Source organism: Podarcis vaucheri (assembly GCF_965113315.1).
Source record: "Podarcis vaucheri genome assembly, chromosome: 17".
Classification (NCBI taxonomy): domain Eukaryota; kingdom Metazoa; phylum Chordata; class Lepidosauria; order Squamata; family Lacertidae; genus Podarcis; species Podarcis vaucheri.
Genome location: NC_138755.1, coordinates 28,317,130 through 28,341,423, shown reverse-complemented (window position 1 = coordinate 28,341,423; position 24,294 = coordinate 28,317,130). Strand labels below are relative to the sequence as shown.

Sequence of the window (24,294 nt, the reverse complement as noted above, 5' to 3'; positions counted from 1 at the left end):
TGGCTAGCTTCACAGTTTTTCCCGCATTGTTATTTTTGCATAGCACACACACACAAACATAATTCAGAATATATTGCCAGGTCAAAAATTAAGAAACCGATATCACGGTATGGACTTCAAATTAGCTTTTGGCGATATATCGCCCAGCTCTATCCAAAACTAGCAAAATTTGGGGCTCTTTGTAATGGCCTGAAATACATTTTTCTCTCCCCTCCCCCAACCTCTGAATGTCTTGCTTGAAGAAAAGTTCTAGGGAAGTGATAAGCTTGCTGCTCAGTGCGTGATCAGTTGGTCCCAATAAAAGGTTACACTCACCTACCCGACACACACACACACACTTCAAAGGAACAAAGTGACTAGCTGAAAAAGCACTATCTCTTATTCCTCTCACAGCCACTCACAAAGCTTCTTCTGTAAACCTTTGACCTATCCAATTAGCATTTTGCAAATCGTATCTGTCAAGTCTAAGCAAATAGCTGTTGGGTGCAGCCCTTTCGATTTTTCAAAGCTAGCGAGGTTGGCGAAGTTGTAGCAATTTCTTAAAACAGCGAGTGGGTGAGACGCCAGAATTAATTACTTTTCTCCCCTCCCTTTTGGAGTTGTCAAAGAGGAGGCATGCACTCTGCTACTTGGCTTGTTTCATTTATCTGACATCGCATGACAAAACACCTCTGCAGCCGACTTGTATGAAATCATTACTCCTATTGATTTGGTAATGTGATGAAAAGGCCAAGCCAAGCCACAGACGGGAGAATATTCCCCCGGATGCATTTCTCAAGCAAAGCCATGGAAATGATGGAACTTGTGCTAATGTAGCATAATGCTATAGTTGTGCACAGGAATGATGGTGCTTGCAAGGCTTCTTGTATGACTGAGAGCAAAAGGCAATTGGCTCTTTCTGACTGCGCAGATCAAATGCAAGTAGTCATTCATTTGTGGCAAACAAAAATAACCGAAATGAAATTTACTGCCCTTGGGAAATGCATTTCTTTGTTTCTATCCTGACAGTGTAATCCTATACATGCCTACTCAGGAATAATCCACAACTCAGTATAATGGAGCTTACTCCCAGGTAAATGAGAATAGGATTGGAACTTCAGGGTGGCTTTGTTTAAAGCTTATATATATACCATTTCCAAAATCACATTCACATTCAAATATGCATTTCCACCATTAATATCTTTCTTTATAATAAAACATTCAACAACTTCCCTTCTTCCTCTTCCCTGGTTCCTTTGATTTTCCCACCGTTCCTATATATTCTTATATATCCATTTAGTTCACTTCCTCCCTTATTCTTCCTTTATTATGTAGCATACTGTTGAATTTAAATAATCCTGCTAGCATTTTCACTTGTTTACAATTATTTTCTAAATACTCCACACAAAAATTCCACTCCTCTTTGTATTCTTGATCTTTTGCTCTTTTATTTTAGAGACCTGCAGCTTTGTTTAAACTTTTTGGTTTGTTGCTACACCGGGGATGGAGAATGCTTTTCAGCTGCAGGTACAGGTGTAAGGATGTATCAGTTTCAGTACTCTCAGGTTCTTATTTCTGCAATCTTGAATTCAATTCTCCACATTTTGCAGCAATTCACACACAAATTTTCATGAAAATTCACCAGCTTTTTCCCGTGAATTTCTCCTAATGAGCTCCTTATTACATGCAGTTGTGACTAACGCATACACATTTGCAAGCAGCTTTCCCTAAAATAATGCAGTTTTGTATGTTGCTTTCACTAATGCCTTCGTTTTCATGCACACTCCCCGATACAGTATATGCATTTTTGTAAACATTTGTTGGAGAACTGCATCACAACATTCAGACAAGTGCAAATTTCAAAGGATAGCTGTGTTTAGGTTGGTGTATCATTGTTCGATCCCTGCTCCTGCCAACCTAGCAGTTCGAAAGCACGCAGTGCAAGTAGATAAATAGGTACTGATCTGGTGGGAAGGTAAACGGCGTTTCCATGTGCTGCTCTTGTTTTGCCAGAAGCGGCTTAGTCATGCTGGCCACATGACCCAGAAAAACTGTCTGCGGAAGCGGACAAACGCTGGCTCCCTTGGCCTGTAAAGCAAGATAAGTGCCGCAACCCCAGAGTCATTCGCAACTGGACTTAATTGTCAGTGGTCCCTTTACCTTTATTGTTTTGGTAAGTTCAGAGCAGGCCATGTTGTGGGGTCGCTAAGGTAAAAAAATTAAAAGGCCAATCACTGGCCAGTTGTCCAGCCTTCCTGCTGCTGTGTTCACAAACAGAAAGCCAATGGGAAGGGAGATTGCAGCACTCTCTTTCTCCCTTCCCCCTTCCTGTCTACTTTTGTCTATGAGCTCTGGAATGGCAAGACCTTTCGATCTGATGTTAGCAACTAGGAAAGCCAGAGGCAACATGGGTTTCCTCCAAATGTCGCAGCCACCTTGCAGTTCAAAGCTGCAAGGTCTCTCCTCCATCAAACATCTGATTCGACTGCACACGACACCAGGAGCTGATTCCTAAAGTGGTACAACTCGCCATTCCTCAGCTGTGCAAGCTGCAGTTCAGCCTTGTGTGGTTGTTGCAGTTAAGGAATTGGTGAACCCTGAACTTGTCGTTAGCTCTAGCGCCACCTGCTGCTGGCCTCCCTCCCTCCTGCCCTACCAGTTCTAGGGGACACCAGCCATTGCTGGCTGCTGCCTAGACTTTCCTTTGAGATCAGAATCTCACAAGTCTGAGGGGTGACAAAGCTGGGTCTGGAGTAGCAGAGATTGATAGGGACACCTTGCAGCAGCTGACAAGAAGGCATTCATTCGGCAGCAGACTGGAAATATTTGATCTGCAGCGTGCTGGCTAATTAACTTTCCTCTGAAAAGGTTTCCGCTTGCGAAATCTGAATAGCTGCAAGCGGCAGATGGAGGGGTGGAAGACACTGGTGGACCATTAGCCACTGCCAATGAGGAATGAATGGGGAAATGATGGCCATCATTTGACTGCTAGAATCATATCGCAAGATTTAAAGTGTCCAGAAATTAAGAGCTGAACAGCCTTTTATTTTCAGCCATGGAATCTTTACTGCTGATTCATCGCCAGCTTTCAGCTATATTCCCAGTGTTTCTTTCACAAATTGGGAAAGGAAATGGGGAAGACATAACCGAAAGTAGAAAATATGCTGCCAGGGCATTTTTGTCAAGATTTCTGTATTTCCCTAATGGCAGTCTAAGTTGCACTCCAGTTTTTTTTTTGTGCTCTTAGACATGCGAACGATGTATTGGATACACGCTCTGTGCTGATGAAGTTTTATAAAAGACTCTTATGGGGAACTAAACCCCATACGTTTATCTCAGATTGCTCAGGTAGCGTTTTAAAATCTCAGTGTAAAGGACAGAGAACTATTATCAAATGCAGCACTTGCTTCCCAGCTAAAGAACACTTTAGCTACATTGCTGATAACATTTAAGGAACCACATTTTTGCAGTAAATTTTATTTTTAAAGAGGAAAATGTGTTTGTGAAAAAGAAAAGAAAAAAAGGATATGCTTCAGCATGAGCCATATGGTAATTGTTGTCATTATTGTTATTATTTTACTACTACTACATTTCTATACCACTTTCCCCCCAGGAAGTTTAGTACATGGTTCTCACCGCCTTCATTTTATTCTCATAACAACCCCAGAGAATAACTAAGGCTGAAAATCCTAACCCTGCTTACCTGGAAGTAAGCCCCATTGGATCAGGGCATTTTATAATGGAATTCACAAAGACTGATTTCCTCAAGCATCTCTAACCACATTAATTGTAAAAGGCCTAAAGACTAACTGTATAATCCTAACCATGACTATCCAGAAGTAAATCCTGTTGAATTCAAGGAGGCTTACTTCCAGGTAAGTGGGGTTAGGACTGCTGCAGCCTTGCTTTTCAAACTTGGGAATCTGAAGTAGCTGAAGGACTAAACATGTCATGTCAAAAAGCCTAGGAATCCTGGCCACATGACAACACTAACAGAGGGGTGAGCTCTTGGATCATTTGAGTTTCAGCATCTCTGCCTGCAGCTAAAGAAAAAAGCTATGAAGGAGAGAGAGAGACATGATTAGTATTGTCAACCTACCAACAAAAAACAAAAAGGAAAAAATGGCCCTGGATATTATTATTTTTTGGACCTCTGGGTAAAAGCCAGATTTTTACCTCTGTTCATTGTCACTGTACGGAGATGGTTGAAGCAAAACTCTTCTTCTGAAAATAAACAGGTTCATTAAGTGTGTCGGCACAGCACAGAGCATAGCACTATTGCATTTCCACGGTGCTCTCTTGTGAACTCCTATTAAAAATCTTGCTGCGGCAGTGACTGTTTGGAGCCAAAGCTGTCATTTACCCAATCATCTCCAGGGCCACTTTTTCTAATCAGTATGAATTATTCACTTTGTGTCGGGTACTTACATGCTGGCTAAAGCAATTAGTGCTGTGTTTGCATCCGATTACACCCAGAAGATTCTCCTTAGTGAGTGCAATCTCTCTCACAATATTTATTATGTCCTCACTCAGCTGTACTTTTTTTTTTTAACAGGGTGTTAGTTTTGACTGTGGTGATACTAGGTTCTTTCAAAGGAACCAAGAGCAAAATATTTTCTTTTGTACTGTAATACTTTGAAATAAAGCACATTGATCAGCCATCACAGAAGAGGAGGCTTGTTCACATACAGCACAGAACACAGATTCAAACTGTACACAGGGTTTGTGTAAGAGAGTGCACATTTGTTGATTTGTATAACCATTATGTTCAAGGGATACAGACAATACATTCCTTGAGCATAACATGTGTACAGCTCATCCACAAGAACACAGCTTGTACACTAATTGAATGTAATGTGTGAACATCCCTGGTTCCTGGGGCAGGAGTGGTGTTTGTGTGTTGTTTGGTGATGGTACCTAATGTGAAAGAGTAGGCCTGGATTCAACAACCACCCAGTGGACCATTTGGAGAGTAAGGGTTGCATGATATTAATGTACTATATACACAAATCATATGACAATTAAACACTTTATGCCAGTATTAAGTTATCTACAATTTAGTACATGTACTTCTGAGTCAACTGTTTTTAAGTAGGTACCACTAAGATTGTGTGGGAGTATAGATGTTTTCTAGCACTGGTAGTATAAAAAGTAAGAACTTCTGAATAATCTATCATCACATTATTTAATTTAGGTCACAACTCCATCTCATTCCATGAAGGATATAAATTACATTAAAAATTCCTTCTCCTCAGATTGCTAGTTTGGTGGAGGGTGTTACAAATTGTGTTACTATATTCCAACCATTTATCTTTTCCCTAAATATTCCTTTCTCTCTAATCATAGTAGTTGGTTTTGTAATATCTAGCTCACCTGATCTACCCTGTTTCCTCTTTATTTCCAACTACAGTCGTACCTTGGAAGTCGAACGGAATTGGTTCCAGAAGTCCGTTCGACTTTCAAAACAGTCGAACACCAAAGCACAGCTTCTGATTGGCTGCAGGAAGCTCCTGCAGCCAATCGGAAGCCATGGAAGCCCCATCAGACGTTCCAAAAGCCCCATCAGCTTCCAAAAATAGTTCACAAACCAGAACAGTCACTTCCAGGTTTGCAGCGTTCAGGAGCCAAAACGTTCAGGAACTAAGCTGTTTGACTTCGAAGGTATGACTGCAATTGCATATAAAGTCATAGCCAATGTTATAGTGTTCAATACTTGAGTCATTATCCTATCATTTAGTTAATTCGGAGGAGGGGTGTGTGTAATGGGATACCATACCTGAATTTTATTTCTCAGTATGGTGGCTACCGTAATCCAACAGCTTTTTCTTTGCTACATTTCTGTCACAGATGAATGAAATCCTTTCCACTGTGCCAACACTGGGCATTTCAAGTTTTTCCAACTTGATAAGATAGCCAAGCAGTCCAGGTACCACTGATAGATCATCTTGATACAATTTTTTTAACTGGTGGCTGTTGAGATGGTAGAACCTTTGTTAAATTTAATTGAATTATTTTGTTTTTTGAAAAAAAGTATGTTAGCAGGCCGAAAGAAATCCCTTAAGAAATAAATAGTCCTATGCTTTGGATCAGCACTGGAAGTCTTTTTATGAGACCTCCAATGATTATAGCTCTGAATTTCTCCCTTACTGTCAGAGGTGGTATGTAAATAATAAATGTTGAGGATATGAAAAGTAGCAGAGAAACTTATACCCAGGAAGCTAAATAACTGTTCCAAGTGATGTATAGCTTCTTTGTAAAGACTATACATTGTCCAGAGTCTTTATATTCAAAAGAACTTTATTGTCATAAATTTATAACTGAAAAGAATATATTTACAATCTCATGCTTTTTAAAAATGGGTACATTCTCACTTGACAGCGGCGCCGGCGGCAAACTGCTACATACAACGCATGCACGGTGTCACATGCATGTGCTGTGTGTAGTGACGCCACACATGCGCTGTACATAGCGGTTTGCCACCGGCGCCACTGGAGCACCCTACGGACGGCAGTGGGATCCCTCCACTGCCGGCAGGAGCCGCTTACCCCCCCCAGCCTCCCTCCCTCCCTGGCTCGCCGTAAGCAGTTCCTGCTTTGCCGCTTTACAGCGAGCCAGGGAGGGGCAGGCAGGAGCCATGGCATAGGAAGGGGAGCGGACCACCCTAGGTGTCATCACTAAGGGGGGGGACATTCTGCACCTGCCTGCGATTCCCAAGCCTACCTGAGCTGTCGATGTTGGGGGGGGGTTGACAAAAAAGAATTCGCATTGTGTAGCACCTGGGCTTGCTACGCCTCTGATGCCTGTTTCAGATGGAGGCAAGAAGGAAACTATGTTTGGCATAATGACCCAGGTGCCAAAGAATGGGCCGAATTCTGAAAAGCCACAATAGTGTTTGTCCTTTACTTGTACGGCATTGATCTCTAGTAGCCCTTCCATTTGATCTTTGTATTCTGGAGGCTTTTCTCTCTTTCCTTTTTTGCAGTGGGAGCCAATGCCTTACCTGAGTCTTCATTTCCATAGATGCTTTATAAGAAGATCTAATGCTTAATGCAGTGTCCTTAGCATTCCGAAGCATAAATAGCATCTTGCTGACAGTTATGGCTGACATAATCATTTTTAGCACTCCAAGTACTTCACGTCAACAAAGTTACTATAACCTCCATGTGAGGAAGAACAAATTTCCAGAGGGCAATAGGGACACCAGAGAGAGAGAGAGAGAGAGATGTGCAGGAGGCAAGGGGTCATTTTCCTGTGAAGTTACTGGCACGAAATCTGCCTTCTGTCCATTTATTTAAAATATTTCTAGCCGACTCTCTGTCGCCAAAGCAATCCCAGAGTGGGGATATTCCTGACATTTGAGAGTCAGGAGCAAAAGTGCCCCGTGTTGAAGACTGACACCATGGCTAGAGACAATGGCTTGCTTCAGACATAATGCCACCCAGTTGTGGACCCATGCTTTCTGGTTTATCGAGCTATGTGCTCGCACATTCCCTCCTCCCTCCTTGTCTCCTCAGACACACAGCTCCAGCATTCCCATCCTGCAGGGATGGAGACTTTGATCTTTCAACTTTCAGCAGTGTCCTGAGCAACAATAAAATAAAATAGGGATGAGGGGGTTTTCTCATGACAGAGAAGGGTGTGTATGCTTTGTTCCATTCATGTACTTGCTCTTCTTCTGACAGGAAATGCTCTGTGGTGGGGGGGGTTAAAAAAGGGGGGGGGTTGAGGAGGATCAGTTGCGGGGTGTGGGGGTTGGTGAGAAATGTCCCTATTTTCATCCGAGGAATGTTGGAGGGTACGTCAGTGGCTTCAGCTTCTTTTAAAACATTCACATGAAAATAAAAAAAAAATCAAAGATTGGTCTGCTAATGGTAACATAGCTAACCATCAGCCCCCACCCAACTTTGGCTCCCCCTAAAAAAAGCTCAATGACTTTGGTTGTCTGTCAAAGGAAAGTGGGAGTTCCTGCACCTCTTTTTCTAGAAAAAAAAACCATGGCTTACCATTCATAAAAATGGAATCTGGGTGATGCAGCTAAACATGCAAAAGAGTTGTGGGGCTTGTTTTGTTTTCAAACCACGATTTACTCCTGAGAAGTTGGGCCATTCCAGTTTTAAGCTAGCCTGTTCAGAAGATGGATGCACTTTTCTCCTAGCGAAACGTGAAGCTATTTATAACTTACAACCCAAAAGCAGGTGTTACAAAGAGGAGGGGGGGTGAAATAACCATTTCAAATGAGGCTTTCTTTGAGAAGTGGGAGTACACCTGGTCCTGCGGCAGAAGAGCAACATCAGCAAGAAATAAAATATGGTCTCAGTTTCAGATGCTGGCTTCCCACAGGAAGTCCTCCCATTAATTAAACAGTTCAACGCCACCTCCTGATCTCTTCTAGTAACTGGGGAACGGGGTCTTTTATGTTGTGCGCCTGCTTTGTTGTCAAACCTGCGATTTCACAAAGACCTTTTCACAGAGCCTCTGCAGACAGGTGTTTTTTGTAGGTATATTCTGCAGCATGTGATTGACACAATAAAAGCTCATTTATGCTGGACCGTCCACACGTCGTCCCACTTTTTTAGTTATTCTGCAATGCCCCAGTGTTACTGCATTATTGCTAACGCAGCCCCATCTGCACAAAACACACACACACATATTGGTAACTGTGCTGAGTTTTTACGAGATCCCCTATTCCCCTCACAGAACTACATTTCTCAGAGTAATTTAACTGTCTCTCTTCCCAGGGAGCTCTGGGAATTGTAGCTCTGTGAAGGAAACAGGGGTCTTTAACAAATCTCAGCACCCTTAACAAATTGCAATGCTCTGGGTTCTTTGGAGGAAGCTATGTAGGGCCGTCTTAAGCATATCCGGTGCCGTGGTGCAAAGAGCCCTCCGGTGCCCCACCCCCCATTTCCCAGAGCTGTCTACCTTTTCCCAAGCCTCTGCAGGGATCGCTCTCCTCTCGCTGGGGCTTGCAAAGGAAGCTACGTGCCTGCTAGCCATATGGTTGATGGGGCGCAGCTGGCGGGCATGCAGGAGGGAAAGAGGAGGCCGCTGGCAAAGCCGCTTAGCTCCCCCACTTGCTGGAGCACCCCTGAGAGGCTGGCACCCTGGCGCAACGCGCCAGTAAACCCAGTGGGGAAGACGGCTCTGAAACTATGTCTGTTTAAAGTGGCATGATAGTGCTTTAAATGTATGGTGCAGATGGGGTGACAAAAGCAGGGCAAAAATGTAATCTGAAACATTTCTGGTATAAAAAGTCACAGGGTTTCAACAGGAAGTTATGGGACATACCTTGATTGGAAATGAAGCAGCATGTCTACCCTGAAACATTTGCAGATGTCAATAGTATTTGAAAGCAGAATCGCATATAGCTGCCCCCAAGCCATCATGAGCACAAATCATCGTGAATGCATTAAAAAACAAAACAAATCTGGAGGAGTCCACAGAGAAAGAATTGTGTATTTGGTTTGTCTCATCCAACCTTTTGCAGGGACAAAGGCCAATCATTTATTCATTCATAGATTTATAGCCCGCCCTTTGGATAATGTGTCCCCAAGGCTGCCTATGATGGAAACAATAAAATGCAGCATCAAAACAACTTATTCAACTAAATTGGTAAGAATGACAAAAACTGGAGAAAATGCTTAAAAAAATTAATTTCCAGGACTGTAATGGCAAAGTTCTATGCATTATTTAAACACACACACACACACACACACAAAGATATTACAGGTGTGTCCTCCCCCCCCCCCACTTATGTGGGGGTTACATTATAGGCCTCCACATGCATAAGCGAAAATTGCACCCTCTTAACACCTTCTTTAGGTGGAGCTGTTGTCTAAACCACAGAGCCTCCTGGGCTTGCCGATCGGAAGGTTGGCAGTTTGAATCCCTGTGACAGAGTGAGCTCCCGTTGCTCGGTCCCTGCTCCTGCCAACCTAGCAGTTTGAAAGCACGCCAAAGTACAAGTAGATAAATAGGTATCGCTCCGGCAGGAAGGTAAATGGCATTTCCATGTGCTGCTCTGGTTCGCCAGAAGCAGCTTAGTCATGCTGCCCACATGACCTGGAAGCTGTACGCCAGCTCCCTCGGCCAATAAAGCGAGATGAGCACCACAACCCCAGAGTCGTCCTTTACTGGACCTAATGGTCAGGAGTCCCTTTACCTTTACCTTTAACACCTTCTTTAAACACCCTCTCTGCCATTCTCTCTCCAGTTCAGACCAAAAATACTGTATCCACAAGTAAATAATTAAGTTAATGTGGGAAAGGTCATATTTAGTGTGGAAAAGGTTGATTAAGGAAGGACTATAGCTCAGTGGTGGAGCATGTGTTATGCACACAGAAAGTTCCGGGTTCAACCCCTGGCATGTGCAGGTGGCGATGGAAGAGAACACTCTCTGGAATCTTGGAGAACTACTGCAAGTTATTGCAGACATTTCGCTAGATAGACCAATGATCTGACTCAGTGTGGCAGCTTCCTCTTTCCCTAAGTAATGCTTCCCTTGAAATTCCTTGACTAGTTTTAAAAGGGTCCAACTCTGTTCTCAGTTACTGGTGTGTGTGCGTGTGTTCCATTTTCAAAGTCACCTTCAATGAGGTCATAAAAACGCTTCACTCCTATTAAAAGTATCAGGGGCTTTTTTAAATGCATGCTTTCATATACATTTTAAAAACAGCATTAGAAGTGGCCCTGGAGCAGGATCTTTTACAAGCCTGGGGCGCGAAATCAAGCTGATTTATACGCTCTGCAGGCCAACTTAATTTCACCACTGAATATTTTACAGCCAGGAAGACTGACGGAAGAAATCCCCGTGTCTGAATGGTTGAAAGCGCACCAGATGCTCCTTAAGCAAATGCTGGATGAGAGGTTTAGGCTTCAGACACCGTCATGAGGAAGGGGGATCCTTTAATGTCAGCTGAAAATAATCCGTAAAGTATGTACGCTCTGCTTTCTCATCCGCTGACAGCGTGCATAGCTTACTTTATTGGATAGTGGCACCCCACCCCCCACCCCTTGTCAACAGTGGCTGCAGCTAGTCTGAAATGTTTGCAGGCTGGACTATCCAGGCAAATGGGCCAATGCCCCATCGAGCTCAGTCTGGCTCGGGCTCCAGTTTCTGTTGGTCTGCTGGCCTTCTGGCCCACCAGTCCCTGGCAGAGGAAGGGGGGCGAGAGGAGCGGCCCACCCCGGGTGCCACAAGGATGCAGCCATGCTGCACTGTTCATTCTTTTCCCCCTCCCACACCTTCCTTCTCCATCGGTGGGAGAGCATGTGTATGTGCCGCCTGTTAGAATTCCTGCTCCATGATTGCAGTCATGGGATTGTTGTCTATCACATGATGGTGTACATTTTGACTCCACAGAGTGGGATGTGACAGAGGCAGCATGTTTATATTACTGTGTTCCATGAAGTGCGACTATTGTCCTTTGTTTTTTTTCCTCTTTTCTGTCTAATGCTAGAGAGAGAGAGAGAGAGAGAGAGAGAGAGAGAGAGAGAGAGAGACGGAGCGATGTTGCAGTGTTCCGTGTGTAAATAAAGTAGATTAGCCAAATTGCCGAGTTGCTGAGGTCTGTCATGTTAACTGCGCAGACTCTGCGGATCCCTAAGTGTGCTGGTGTCTGTTGGCCTCAGTTGCTGTGATGTTCTGGCTGAAGAAAGCTTTCAAAGCTCCTGAACGAATGACCAGGAGGGAGAGAACATGCCAGTTGGGCATGTGTCTCTGCCAGGGTCCTACTTGAGTGTAGGCTGAGCTCCTGACACCGCCACCCCCTGAACCCACTCAGACTCGGGCATCCCCCTTACAACCACCGCTACGTGGCAGAGGCAGGCGACATGGGAGAGCGAGCCACCCCACTGGTGCATGGCACTTAGTGCCTTCACTACGTGCTCCGAGTGGTCTTTTGTCCCAGCCCACATAAAGCACTGGTCCTCCAGCTTTTCCTCCCACCAGCAATCCTTAATCATAAGACTATTCTCACGATTACATGAAGAAATCAGGAACACTCCAGAGAATAAGAATTTCAGGTTCTAAAACAGTGATGAATCCGTTGTCATTCTGCAGAGATTTCCTTGACAGTGGGGCTGCTTAGATACCAAACAGAGTATGTCAAAGGGCCTCAAGGTGTGGGAGACCTGGCAAGGTGTGTCCTGGCAATTAGAAGAGGGATACAGAGCTGGGTGGTGCTGTTTTGCAAAGTGGATATAGAGTGCCATCTATTGGTCCAGAGAATGTTAAAGCTTTTTATGCACCCAGCATTAGACACAGGTAGAACTGCATTGTTACGATCACAGAAAACAATTACGTTTCTTGCAGGAAAAGTAAACTTAGCACTGCCTGTGTTGCATGCCGTTGACTTGAGCTGACACACATCCTACCCTGTACGCACCAGTCAAGTCCCAGCAAGCCCAAGACAGATTATGAGGGCCATGAAGGTTTGGCAGTGTCTGGTTTCGTGATTGGGCAGCTCTGTGACAGTAGCAAGCTGTCAATTCCACATGTCAATTCTACCAGTAAGTCAGGGTAGTCCTACCAGTTCATTGGTCTTGGCTCGCTTGGAAAAGGCATGTGAAATCTTTTCTTTTGCTGTTGTTGAGAGATTGTTGTTACATGCCTTCCCAGTGTCCCGATTTCCCAGGGACAGTCCTGGAATTACGAAAGCCATCCTGGCTTCTGATCTGAACCTGGAATGTCCCTGTTTCCCCTGCCAGTCCAGCCACTTCCCAGCTCAGGGAGGAAGATGAGTCAGTGCTTCTCCCGAGCAACAGTGGCTGCAGCTTTGGTGGCTGCGAGGAAGCATCCTATTGCCTCTCTGTGGCCTCTCTGTGGCTGCTGCTGCCAGCCTCCTCCTTTGGGCAGCGCTAGAGAGCAGGTGAGGAGGAGGAGAGGCTGTGGCTGGTGATGCCCAGCCCTGTGTGATGTGCCAGCTCTGAGGGGCAAGCAGAGAAAAGGGCTGCCCTGGGTGGGAAGACAGGGGTGTGGAGAGCAAGGAGTCTTGATCTTTGTAAAAAAAATGCTTTGCATCTGCATCTAATCTTAAAGGTAAAGGGACCCCTGACCATTAGGTCCAGTCGTGGCCGACTCTGGGGTTTTGGCACTCATCTCGCTTTATTGGGCCGAGGGAACCGGCGTACAGCTTCTGGGTCATGTGGCCAGCATGACTTAGCTGCTTCTGGCGAACCAGAGCAGTGCACGGAAACGCCATTTACCTTCCCACCGGGGTGGTACCTATTTATCTACTTTCACTTTGACATGCTTTCGAACTGCTAGGTTGGCAGGAGCAGGGACCGAGCAATGGGAGCTCACCCCGTTGCGGGGATTCGAACCACCGACTTTCTGATCAGCAAGTCCTAGGCTCTGTGGTTTAACCCACAGCGCCACCCACGTCCCTTTGCATCTAATCTTACCCCTTTCTAAAATTGATTTATTGGTGAGTGCTTTTCTTTTTGCAAACCTACTGAAGATTAAAACAAAATAAAACTGGGATGAAGGGGTTTTCTCAGGACAGTGGAGGACTGTGTTGCATCTTCTGATTTATATTTTCTGGTGTGCAGTAGTATCTCGGGTTAAGAACTTAATTCGTTCGGGAGGTCCGTTCTTGACCTGAAACTGTTCTTAACCTGAGGTACCACTTTAGCTAATGGGGCCTCCTGCTGCCGCTGTGCCGCCGCCACACGATTTCTGTTCTCATCTTGAAGCAAAGTTCTTAACCCAGGGTACTATTTCTGAGTTAACGGAATCTGTAACCCGAGGTACCACTGTATATTGCTTTGTTTTGTTTCACTGTATGCAATTTGTTTCACTGATAGAGCTTGTGTTATATGCACTGAGTACAACACAGTATCTTTCTCATCTTTTGGGTCTTGTTCCGTGTTATGCTATGGCTCCAAGAATAGGAGACCTTCTTACATTCCTGTGCAGACGTATGGTGAACAGTCAAAAGGTTGTGCTACATGTCAGTGTCCAGGTATGCCTCAGTTTTGTCAGGGACTGGCAGCTTGTGCAGGCACTACAGGGGTCATGGGGGGGGAGAGGAATCCTCAGACCATTTTATAACTTGCCGACCTTCATTGTTCAATGCTTACAGGGGAAAATCAGTAGTATTCAACTTGAAAACGGTACAAACAGGTTGCTATTAATCTCATTGTACAGATGAAGATGTTAGGGATATTGAATTTCCATTGGCCTCCTAGCAATTGATCAGCATCAATTGAGTGGCTCTATCCAAATGATAAGTTTTCATGCAAATTTTTGTAATGGTTGCAGTTCTCTCCTGTGTGCGTTCTTTTTAAAAAAATAATTATTATTAGTTTTACATATAATCACAATATGTAACATTGTATCTTCATATTAAATCTCTTGGCTCAATGGAGCCTAAACGACTTCCTTTCCTCCCACTGATGGTTTACAAAATTAAAATTTTATATTATTGCATTTCACTTCTTTTCCTATTCTTGTTATATGATTACTTAAGATATTAAATTAATCAACCTGAATAGGTAACTAATTCATCTTACAAATCTTCAGATAACCCTGCTAATGATGTTAATTGCTTACAGTTGGCTTTCAAGTATAATATAAATTTGTTCCAGTCTTTTTGGAATGCTTGATTTTGCTGGTTCCGGATTCTTCCCGTCAGTTTGGCCAGTTCTGCAAAGTCCATCATTTTCATCTGCCACTCTTCTTTTGTTGGTACTTCATGCTGTTTCCACTTTCGGACTAATAAGATTCTTGCTGCAGTTGTTGCATATAAGAACAATTTTTTATCTTGTCCTGTGTGTGTTCTTATCCACCCAGAACTGCTCATTTCCACTCTTTGCTCTGGGCCAGCTACCAAGTGGAATGTAGTAAGCCTGACTATCTACACCATCCTGCCAAATGTTGAGAAACACTCTACTGTTCCCCTTCCTCCTCTACAAGAATCTGAAGTTTTCCCCTTCAGACGGCATAGTCCAAGCACTTAAAGCAAGATTGTGTGTGATATGGATATGGGTGGGACCCAGTGTAAACAATTCTTAATGGGTAAAGGTAAAGGAGCCCCTGACCATTAGGTCCAGTCACAGATGTCTCTGGGGTTGCGGCGCTCATCTCGCTTTATTGGCCGAGGGAGCCAGCATACAGCTTCCGGGTCATGCGGCCAGCATGACTAAGCCGCTTCTGGTGAACCAGAGCAGCGCACGGAAACGCTGTTTACCTTCCTGCTGGAGTGGTACCTATTTATCTACTTGCACTTTTTGGTGTGCTTTCGAACTGCTAAATTGGCAGGAGTAGGGACCCAGCAACGGGAGCTCACCCCGTCGCGGGGATTCGAACTGCCGACCTTCTGATCAGCAAGCCCTAGGCTCTGTGGTTAATTGTAACCATAGTTTGTTGCCTTTGGCCTGGTTAAAATCCTCAGCATACCACGGACCCTTGATTATGTTTGTACACAGGTGAGACCTGCCTGGCAGCTTATTTACTGACCATGATATTGATAGATTGCAATATTTGATAATCCACACTTTTAGTTTGATGTGTCTTCCAGTATCCATGTAGAAAGATGCTTTATGTTTTGCTTGGTACAGCTGTACAGTTTAGCCAGGGTTAGCAGGAACCATTTCATTCTATCATATTAAATCCTGTTTTGTGGCTGCTGATCAGTCATTAATTGTGCTTTAGGTATTTGGATACTAGGCTTAATGGTGGTTGGTAAGGAAAACAAGCTATAGTTAGGCATCATGTCTGCTGAGGATCTGTATTCTGTAGTGTGGATTCAGAAACACAGGCAGTAGAAAACAGGCTGCAGTATAAATAATTTGAAAGCCCCTTTGTATAGTATTCCCATTTAGCTTCAACATCATGCCATGCTTCGATGGAGCCACCACTGTTCATTGATCTAATTTTCATAACTTAAAATAGCCTGTACTAGATTCCAATTTTTCTGCTCCCTTTAAATGCCCTTTAATGGAGAACACTTGCAAGTTTCTGGAGCCACAGTATTTATCCTCATTTGTAACCAGAAACGTGAATAAATAATAGATCATTCTCTCCTAAAATGGCTGACTTTTCATAATTTTGCTTTTTTTTTGCTTTTTGTTTAGAGCCTCTCTGACCTTGTACAAAAGCTTGAAATATTCATGTGCGCTAAGTTGGGGTGCTGGTGTGCAGCCTTTCAAAATGCTCAGCAACCCTGCGAGCCGTGGTCCACAATCTGGTCCAAAGACAAAATTCAGAGAACCTTTAAATTAATCAAAAGAGAGGGTGATTAACATTTTGCTGCTTTTTTAAAATCAATAGTTGGAGGTCTGCATATTTGTGATGCTCGGCTGGTTGCCAAGTTGCTTTTGCTGCAAGGAGCAAGGGATCTTTAAGACTGTCTAAATTAGCTCCCATTTCTGAAACTCCCTTCATGAACATTTCAGGAGTTGATTCTGAAATCTAGCTTGCTAAATACACAGAGAAACATAGTTCCATATTCAGCTTCCATACAGGTGCATGTATGGAGCAGCTCCAAAAATAGGCAGCTGGGAATGGATCTCGCTGAACCATTCTTCCCCTCCTTGCTGCTGTTCATCCATACATTTGTCTGCATTGGGCCGTGATTCCTTAGGCAAAGAGTTTCATTGCTGCTTTCTTATTTTTAGAGATACAGTAGTGCGTGTCTGTCAGCAGGAGTTGCGTGGCAAGGTCCCAAACCACCCCCCACGAGGTTGAATAAGACACTTGACAACAGTATTTTAGTTTAATGGGCTTAAAAAGGGCCACAACTTTATTGATTACAGATTGTAAGCGGTATTGGCTTAGGCATTGGACCTAACCGACTATATCTGACTCTTGCCTATCTGCACAGAGTCCAGGAATAATAATAATAATAATTTATTATTTATACCCCGCCCATCTGGCTGGGCCTCCCCAGCCACTCTGGGCGGCTTCCATAAAAACCAAAAATACAGTAAAATATCACACGTTAAAAACTTCCCTGAACAGAGCTGCCTTAAGATGTCTTCTGAATGTCAGGTAGTTGTTTATCGCTTTGACATCTGCTGGAAGGGCGTTCCACAGGGCGGGCGCCACTACCGAGAAGGCCCTCTGCCTGGTTCCCTGTAGCTTTGCTTCTCGCAATGAGGAAGGGTTAACCACCAGTAGGAGTTCCTCCGGGGCCACCAATAGGGGTCGTGACTTAGGCACTAGCCTCCCCAGGCTTCGGACACCCCCCCCCCGAATCCTTTAATGGAATACCCTTCAATGTGCAGGGGAGGTGATGACGCTACCTGCCCTCCTCTCTTGTCCAGCAATACTCCAATTCCTAACTGCCAAGCCAGAGCAGCTGGAAGGATGAAAAGGGGTGAGATTCCTGCTGTGTCCTGCTTAAATCAAGCAGGCCACACCCCCAGAGCAATCGGCTTGGTTGCCTGGGCAGTGACACAGCCGGGAATCCCCCTCCCCCAATCAAGCGGGGCTGACCACACCCCTGCACACTTGAAGTTTATCTGAGCCCTGCCACATGAATATTGAACACTATGAAGGGTACAGAGGGAGGGACAGTGGGAAATTTTGTCTAAATAAGGTAGAAAATTTCACACATCCTGGGGAGGAATCTTTTTTCCAAATGAGAGAGGCCACCCAAATGTAGGTGGTTTTGATCAAATAGTTTGGGCAATTTCAACATGGCTCCTTCTGAATTAAATAGTGGGTCAGAAAAGAATTTGCTGTTGTTCAATTCCTTGCCCACCCTCTGGCATAAGGTCCCGGGAGATATTACAGCAGCTTAAAGGTATAAAAATAATTAAGTTTTACAACTGAAGATAGCTCATGCTGCATCATGTGAAGACAATATAATTGTGGAACTCATTCCTGCACAAGGAGGTCAAGGCACAGCTACAAGCCTTTGCATGTTAAATGAAATAACAGTTCTTACTACAGTGGTGTAGAGAAACCTGAAGCCATCAAAAAAGGGAACAAATAAGTTCTAGAAGTACTCCCATCTAAGAAACGAAATAGCACTATACATCACGCAGGCTTAACATGATCAGTAAATCAGAGTAATGAGTTTGATCCAACGCCTATTAATATAAGTGGAAGAACTCCAGAGACTTGTGGGCCAAAACTGCAGTTGCAGCAGGCTTATATTTCCTGAGCCAGATCCCCAAGCACATAAAGGGAATATTGGAACTGTGCTCCAATATGCATTTTGTGACTAAGACAACTAAATGGGATCATCTTCATATGATTCAGCTAATGCCAGGGGGGAACAAAACAAAAAGAAACCCCCAATGAGCTCAGAGCAATGTACAATGGCCATTTCTCTCTCGCATGATAGCCCTCTAACGGAGCTCCAGCCAAGAGAATGGCCCAACATCATGTAGACAGCTTCATGACCAAGTGGGATTCAAACCCACATCTCCTCAGTCCTAGGCCACATTCACACCATACCTTTTAAGCACTGAGATACCACTTTGAACAAACATATACAGTGGTACCTCAGGTTACATACGCTTCAGGTTACAGACTCCGCTAACCCAGAAGTAGTACCTCGAATTAAGAACTTTACGTCAGGATGAGAACAGAAATCATGCGGCGGCGGCGGGAGGCCCCATTAGCTAAAGTGGTGCTTCAGGTTAAGAACAGTTTCAGGTTAAGAACGGACCTCCAGAACGAATTAAGTTCTTAACCCGAGGTACCACTGTACACTCACCTATCCTAGTTGCAGCTTGCTGTTCCTTCCTCTTGTGGTTCTCACTTCCTGCCTGCAATGGTCCCATATGTTAAGCTGGCATACAGCCTTTCTAGATCTCTATATAGGACCCAGGCTCAGTGTCACAGCACAGTGAGGCAAATTTAGAGATCATGTTTTTTTATTTTATTCAGGATTTTCTTGTTTTACAGAAGTGTAGTGCCTCGTTTTTTGTTTTTTTTCATGTAACATTTTTACAAATCCGTTTCATTTGTTGAGGCATTAGGGGGAGAAGAAAAGAAAAAAGAAAGGGGGGTGGAGAGAGGGAAGATGGATAGGGGTGGGGTCGGGTGGCGGTGTTTCTATTATGTTTAATGTATGTAGAGTTTGGTGTCAGCGTTGCTTGCGTTGTTCACTTGTGTTCCTTTGGTGGTGAGAGAGGTTGGGGTTGGCCTAGGGTGTGATTGTTTGCTTGTGATTGGCTGTGGTGATCTTTGTTTTCGTGTGTGGGTGAGGTGGGTGGGTGTTTTGGATCAGGTTAGCCATATTGATTTGTATGCTGTTGGTGGATTATTGTCACTGTCCTGGTGGGCTGTGTATGTGATAAAGGGGAGCCATACCGGGGTGAAGGCGTCTTCTTCTGTTTGTCCCCGTGTCAGTTTCAGTTTATTAGTTAATTTTTCAAGTAGGTCTGTTTCCCATACTATTTGGTACCATTGGTCCATGCTTACTCCTGACAGGTCTCTCCAGTGTCTGGTTCATCCAGTGGCGTAGCGTGGGTTGTAAGCACCCGGGGCAAGGCAAGTAATTTGAACCCCCTAACCTGTGGATTTGCGCCCCCTAACCCGTGGATTTGTGCCCCCTAACCTGTGGATTTGCGCCCCCTAACCCTAACCCCCAGATGTGGCACCCGGTGCAGCCGGCCCCCCCTGCACCCCCCCACGCTACGCCACTGGGTTCATCTGATGCATCTGGACCATGTCTCCAGTGCTGAAGTTATAAATTTCATGTACATAACAATGCTGTGTTTAAGTGTCTTATAAGTGTTGATTTGTGTGTGTGTGTTTTGCGTATAGGGACAGAGCTAGTAACTTTCCGCTGGGTGTGGTAAGGTGACTTGTGACAAAATCTTGTGAATGCATCAAAAGTTTTAGGTCTGTCACTCAGCAGGAGAACTAAGACCTGAGTACCTGCCTGTGTGTAAATGTAAATGAGGATGCTTACAACACAGAGACACAGCAGAAGGAGAGAGGTGCCATTCACGATTTTAGCAGAGAATCTACATTTCAGTAAAGATGTTTAAAATCTCACCCTGGGATCAGCGAGAGCAAAATCTGTAAGACTGAAGCCCATTGCTCATATGTAATGGGTTGTTTGCACGTTTGTTGTTTTGTAACAGTTTTGAAGCTATATTCTAGATTGCTAAAGGCAATTCCAAGCTGTGGTTTATTGTGGACTTGACACAGTTGATGTTTGTGAGATTTTTGCAGGAACCATGTGATATTGCGTTCTTCAATATGTTATCCCATATTTCTCCTCCTGCCACCTCCCCCGTTTCAATCTGCATTTACTGTTTCTGCATTTTTATTTACGTGCTGGGTTTTCTATGGTAAATCCAGATTAAACTGTAAAAATAATATGAACGAGGTTTTGAAGATGATGATAGTGTGTGGATGCTGCCCAAAACTTCCATTCCTGAGCAGCATCAATAGTAAACTCTGGTGTGGAGCCTAAGTAGAATTAAGTATTAACCCGTGTGCACACCACCCACTTTATGCATAGAGAGAAGACATTACTGAACTATTTATGAAATAGTACCATTGGAGAGTATGCCATGCCCTCTTCAGTGGCTGCTGGATTTGTGCAATTCCAAGCCATCAGCACATTTTATTCATTCTACAGTCCAAGTAAATTATTGCTATTACAAGATGCATATTGATTGTGTTGCTCTTATCCATTTAATTAGCTGGTTTGCAAAAGAGGTTTTGGATACTTAAAGGAGAAGTAGGGGAGGGGGGAGACTGAATATCCTGAACTGGAGCTTTTCTTATCACACTTTGGGGAATTACATCATTGGCTCATTACAAATCTGTTCTTGCTACTGCATATTCATCTCGCTGTGGATTAACATGCTGCAAACCTTTCCCATGTTAATAAGCTTTCTTATGTGATTTCCACACTGCAAATCCGTATACCTGTCTCTGGTGTTTTGAAAATGTAAAGGCCACAAGCACTGGGCAAAACAAAATGTATGGGGTATGTCTTGCTTCTACTCACTTTGACTTATAAAACCTTGTAGCCTAGGCTACACCTCTTAGTATTTGGAGCTTAGTGTGTGGCTGGTCTTGCACGCAAATGGGAGGTTACATTCGGTAGCCTTTTGATGCTTCTAAGCTGCATGATTCTAGTGATCAACATGTTATACAAAATGGCATAGGGATGTGGGTGGCACTGTGGTCTAAACCACTGAGCCTCTTGGGCTTGGTGATCAGAAGGTCGGCAGTTGGAATCCACACGACGGGGTGAGCTCCTGTTGCTCTGCCCCAGCTCCTGCCAACCTAGCAGTTCAAAAGCCTCCAAGTGCAAGTAGATAAATAGGTACCACACTGGCGGGAAGGTAAATGGCATTTCCATGCGCTCTGGTTTCCATCACGGTGTCCTGTTGCACCAGAAGCGGTTTAGTCATGCTGGCCAACATGACCTGGAAAGCTGTCTGTGGACAAATGTCAGTTCCCTTGGCCAGTAAACTGAGATGAGCGCCGCAACCCCAGAGTCACCTTTGACTGGACTCAGCCATCCAGGGATCCTTTACTTTTACCTTTTACAAAATGGCATATATATAATGATGCTTGGTAGTCACTCACTTACCCTGACCAAAATTATTTGGATGCCTCCACACCATATAAAGCCATGAATTTGGTGCACCCTAATTGTGTGCTTTTAAATAAATAAATCTGAAAATAGGCCATTTCTGTATCTCTCCCTCAAAATGAGAAATATGAAGAGTACACCAAAATAGTTAAGCTAGATAGAAAAGTTGAATTTGATTGGCACATAGCCTGTGAGACTTCCTGAAAAGCTAGGAAAGGCTGGACATGGAATGTTTTAATGAAGAGTCAAAACATGGGAAGATAGGTTTGCCCCATTTTGGAAGCTAGGACTCCAGAGCCAAGCAAGCATATGTAGGATGGATTTTCATTCTGTGGGAGTTTTCTTAGGGGATGAGCTATTTCAAACAGCAGCCAGGAACAGGATACTTGATTGCAGATGTAAATTGAACATATGCTACAAGGTCAATAAAAATTGAAACACCAAGGTGAATTAGATACTTTTAAAGGATTCTATGATTTATGGCTTTATTCAAGCAACAGAGTTTTGCATACATTTGCTTCCCCACCCCACAAAAAATCCCCTTCCAAGTATAATATATTTGTGGTCAAGGCTTTCCCTAACCAATATTTTTCTTATTTTACAGAATCCCCTTCACCTGCAGTTGAGCTTAGAACGCTCATTAAGTTTTGACGCTGATGTCACTTTCTCCATCTTGGCCTTGAACAACTGGTATAACTTTAGCTTGATGGTGTGCCAGGAAGAGTGGAACATCACAGATTTTCTCTTCCTCACACAGCAGAGCTCCAAGTTTCATTTGGGATCCATTATAAATATCACAGGGAACCTCACATCAACCAGCAACCTCTTGACTTACTTGCAAGTTCATCTGGAGAACATCAAGGACACAACGTCAACGGTGGTGATGTTTGGCTGTGACATGGAAAGCACAAGGAGGATTTTTGAAATTACCACCCAATTTGGGGTGATGCCTCCTGATCTCCACTGGATTCTTGGAGATTCGCACAACGTGGAAGAGCTGAGGACAGAAGGCTTGCCGTTGGGTCTCATAGCTCACGGGAAAACAACACAGTCTTTTTTTGAAGACTACATACAGGATGCAATGGAGCTTGTAGCTAGAGCTGTTGCTTCCGCTACAATGATCCAACCAGAACTGGCGCTTATTCCAAGTACAACCAATTGCTTGAACACGGAGAGAAAAAATCTCACTTCGGGCCAGTATTTATCAAAGTAAGATTATCTCTCAATTAATTTCCTTGCAAGCACTGTGAATGTGTGATGCTAACACTCCATATTTAAGGGTTCAATCAGGACTTGCCTAAAGGTCCAGATGGTACTGAGTAGGGTGGGACTTAGAGAACAGAAGCAAGAGTGGAAGGATGAGGTGCTTAACCCTGACCCTGCCTCCTGTTTTTCCCTGGAGCTCTACTTCTCCAGCTAGTTTTCTCTCAGCCTCAGGAAACTTGGGCCTGGGAACCTGAGCTGGGGTGTAGGAGGAAAGTAACGGGGAGAGGGAGTTAAAGCACTGTTAACCCAACTGCAACTTCTCCACTATAACTTGTGTCCTCACTCACTTTGCAGCTTTTCGGTGGAGTCCTGGGTCTTCTGCCAACCATTCAATCTAGCCCTTATTTCCAGTGAAACAGCTTCTTTTTTTATTTCATGTGCTCTGTAGGCTATTCTTTTTATGATTGACTGTATAATAATTTTACCTGGATTTTCATGTTGACCTCAGTGGAGTACTAGACAGAACACACAATAATGACATCATGGAGAGTCTGGTGGAAATGACTATGGCCATCACATCATCACTTCCTTTCCAGAAATGTTAGTGCTGATGTGAGAACTCTCCTTACCAGGAGCAGAAATAACGTGACAGCTGGCATCAAGGGAATGTCAACACATTATGGCCATTTCCAGTGATCACAGGACTCAGTGGCCATACAGAACCAAGAGCTAGCCTATTCTCACCTATTATAGAGAAGCTTTCCAAATGGTTATATAAAGTAACAAAACATCTCCGCTCTCACAAGTCTGGCTTTCTCAAATACAAGCGAGGCTTTTGGACCATGATGTTGCTGCGGCAATTAAGCCATTTGACTATGACACTATGATATCTAAGGATTTATCCAGATGATTTGCCCCACCTAAGATTATTTTTTTTAAGTTGACTTTTAAATTCTGTGATGTGGCAGCTTCCATTTAAAAGTGTACAGCTTGCTTTTAGAATAGAATTTGTAATGGTTTGAAAAAAATATGGTGGCAGGTGATGACCCTCAAAATAGTAGTGTTTCAACCTGACCTCCCCTTTGACCCAGGGATATTTTGAAAAGCACAGTAACTTTTGTTGGGCTTATTAAGTCATCCTGGAAGAGTTGGGGGGGGGGACTCCATTTACCTCCTATGATTAATCACCTTGGTATGTTCAGTCATAGGAGCTAAATTGAGTTGCTGGTTTTTTTCAGGAAGACTGGAGAACAGTAATGATAGAGGATTTGGGGTAACTTTAGGACAGCAGTAGGAAGCCTGTACCCTGCCCCAGAAGTTATTGGACTTCAGGTCCCATCAGCCCTGGCTAACATGACCAATGGCCAGGGAAACAGGAAACTGGGTGGCCAAACATTTGGAGGGCCAAGGATTCCCCATCCCTGATTTATGGCAGTATTCTTATTCCTGTATTGGAGAGGGTTGGACTAGATAACCCTTGGGGTCCCTTCCAGCTCTCCTATTTTATGATTGTATTATTCCTTGTTTATGGAATTTATGGTCATTATAAGTTTCTAAAGGCTAATTCTTTTTAAAAGCTATTGCATTC

The 24,294-nt window shown here is 43.9% G+C and overlaps 1 protein-coding gene across 1 annotated transcript in view; it reads left to right on the top strand.

Annotated features, from left to right (window-relative positions):
- Positions 1 to 24,294, top strand: part of GRIN3A (glutamate ionotropic receptor NMDA type subunit 3A) — a 104,644-nt gene that overhangs the window by 26,293 nt on the left and 54,057 nt on the right. Inside the window, 1 exon segment of the mRNA XM_082204598.1 lies at positions 22,105 to 22,709. Coding sequence (XP_082060724.1) covers positions 22,105 to 22,709 — 605 coding nt within the window.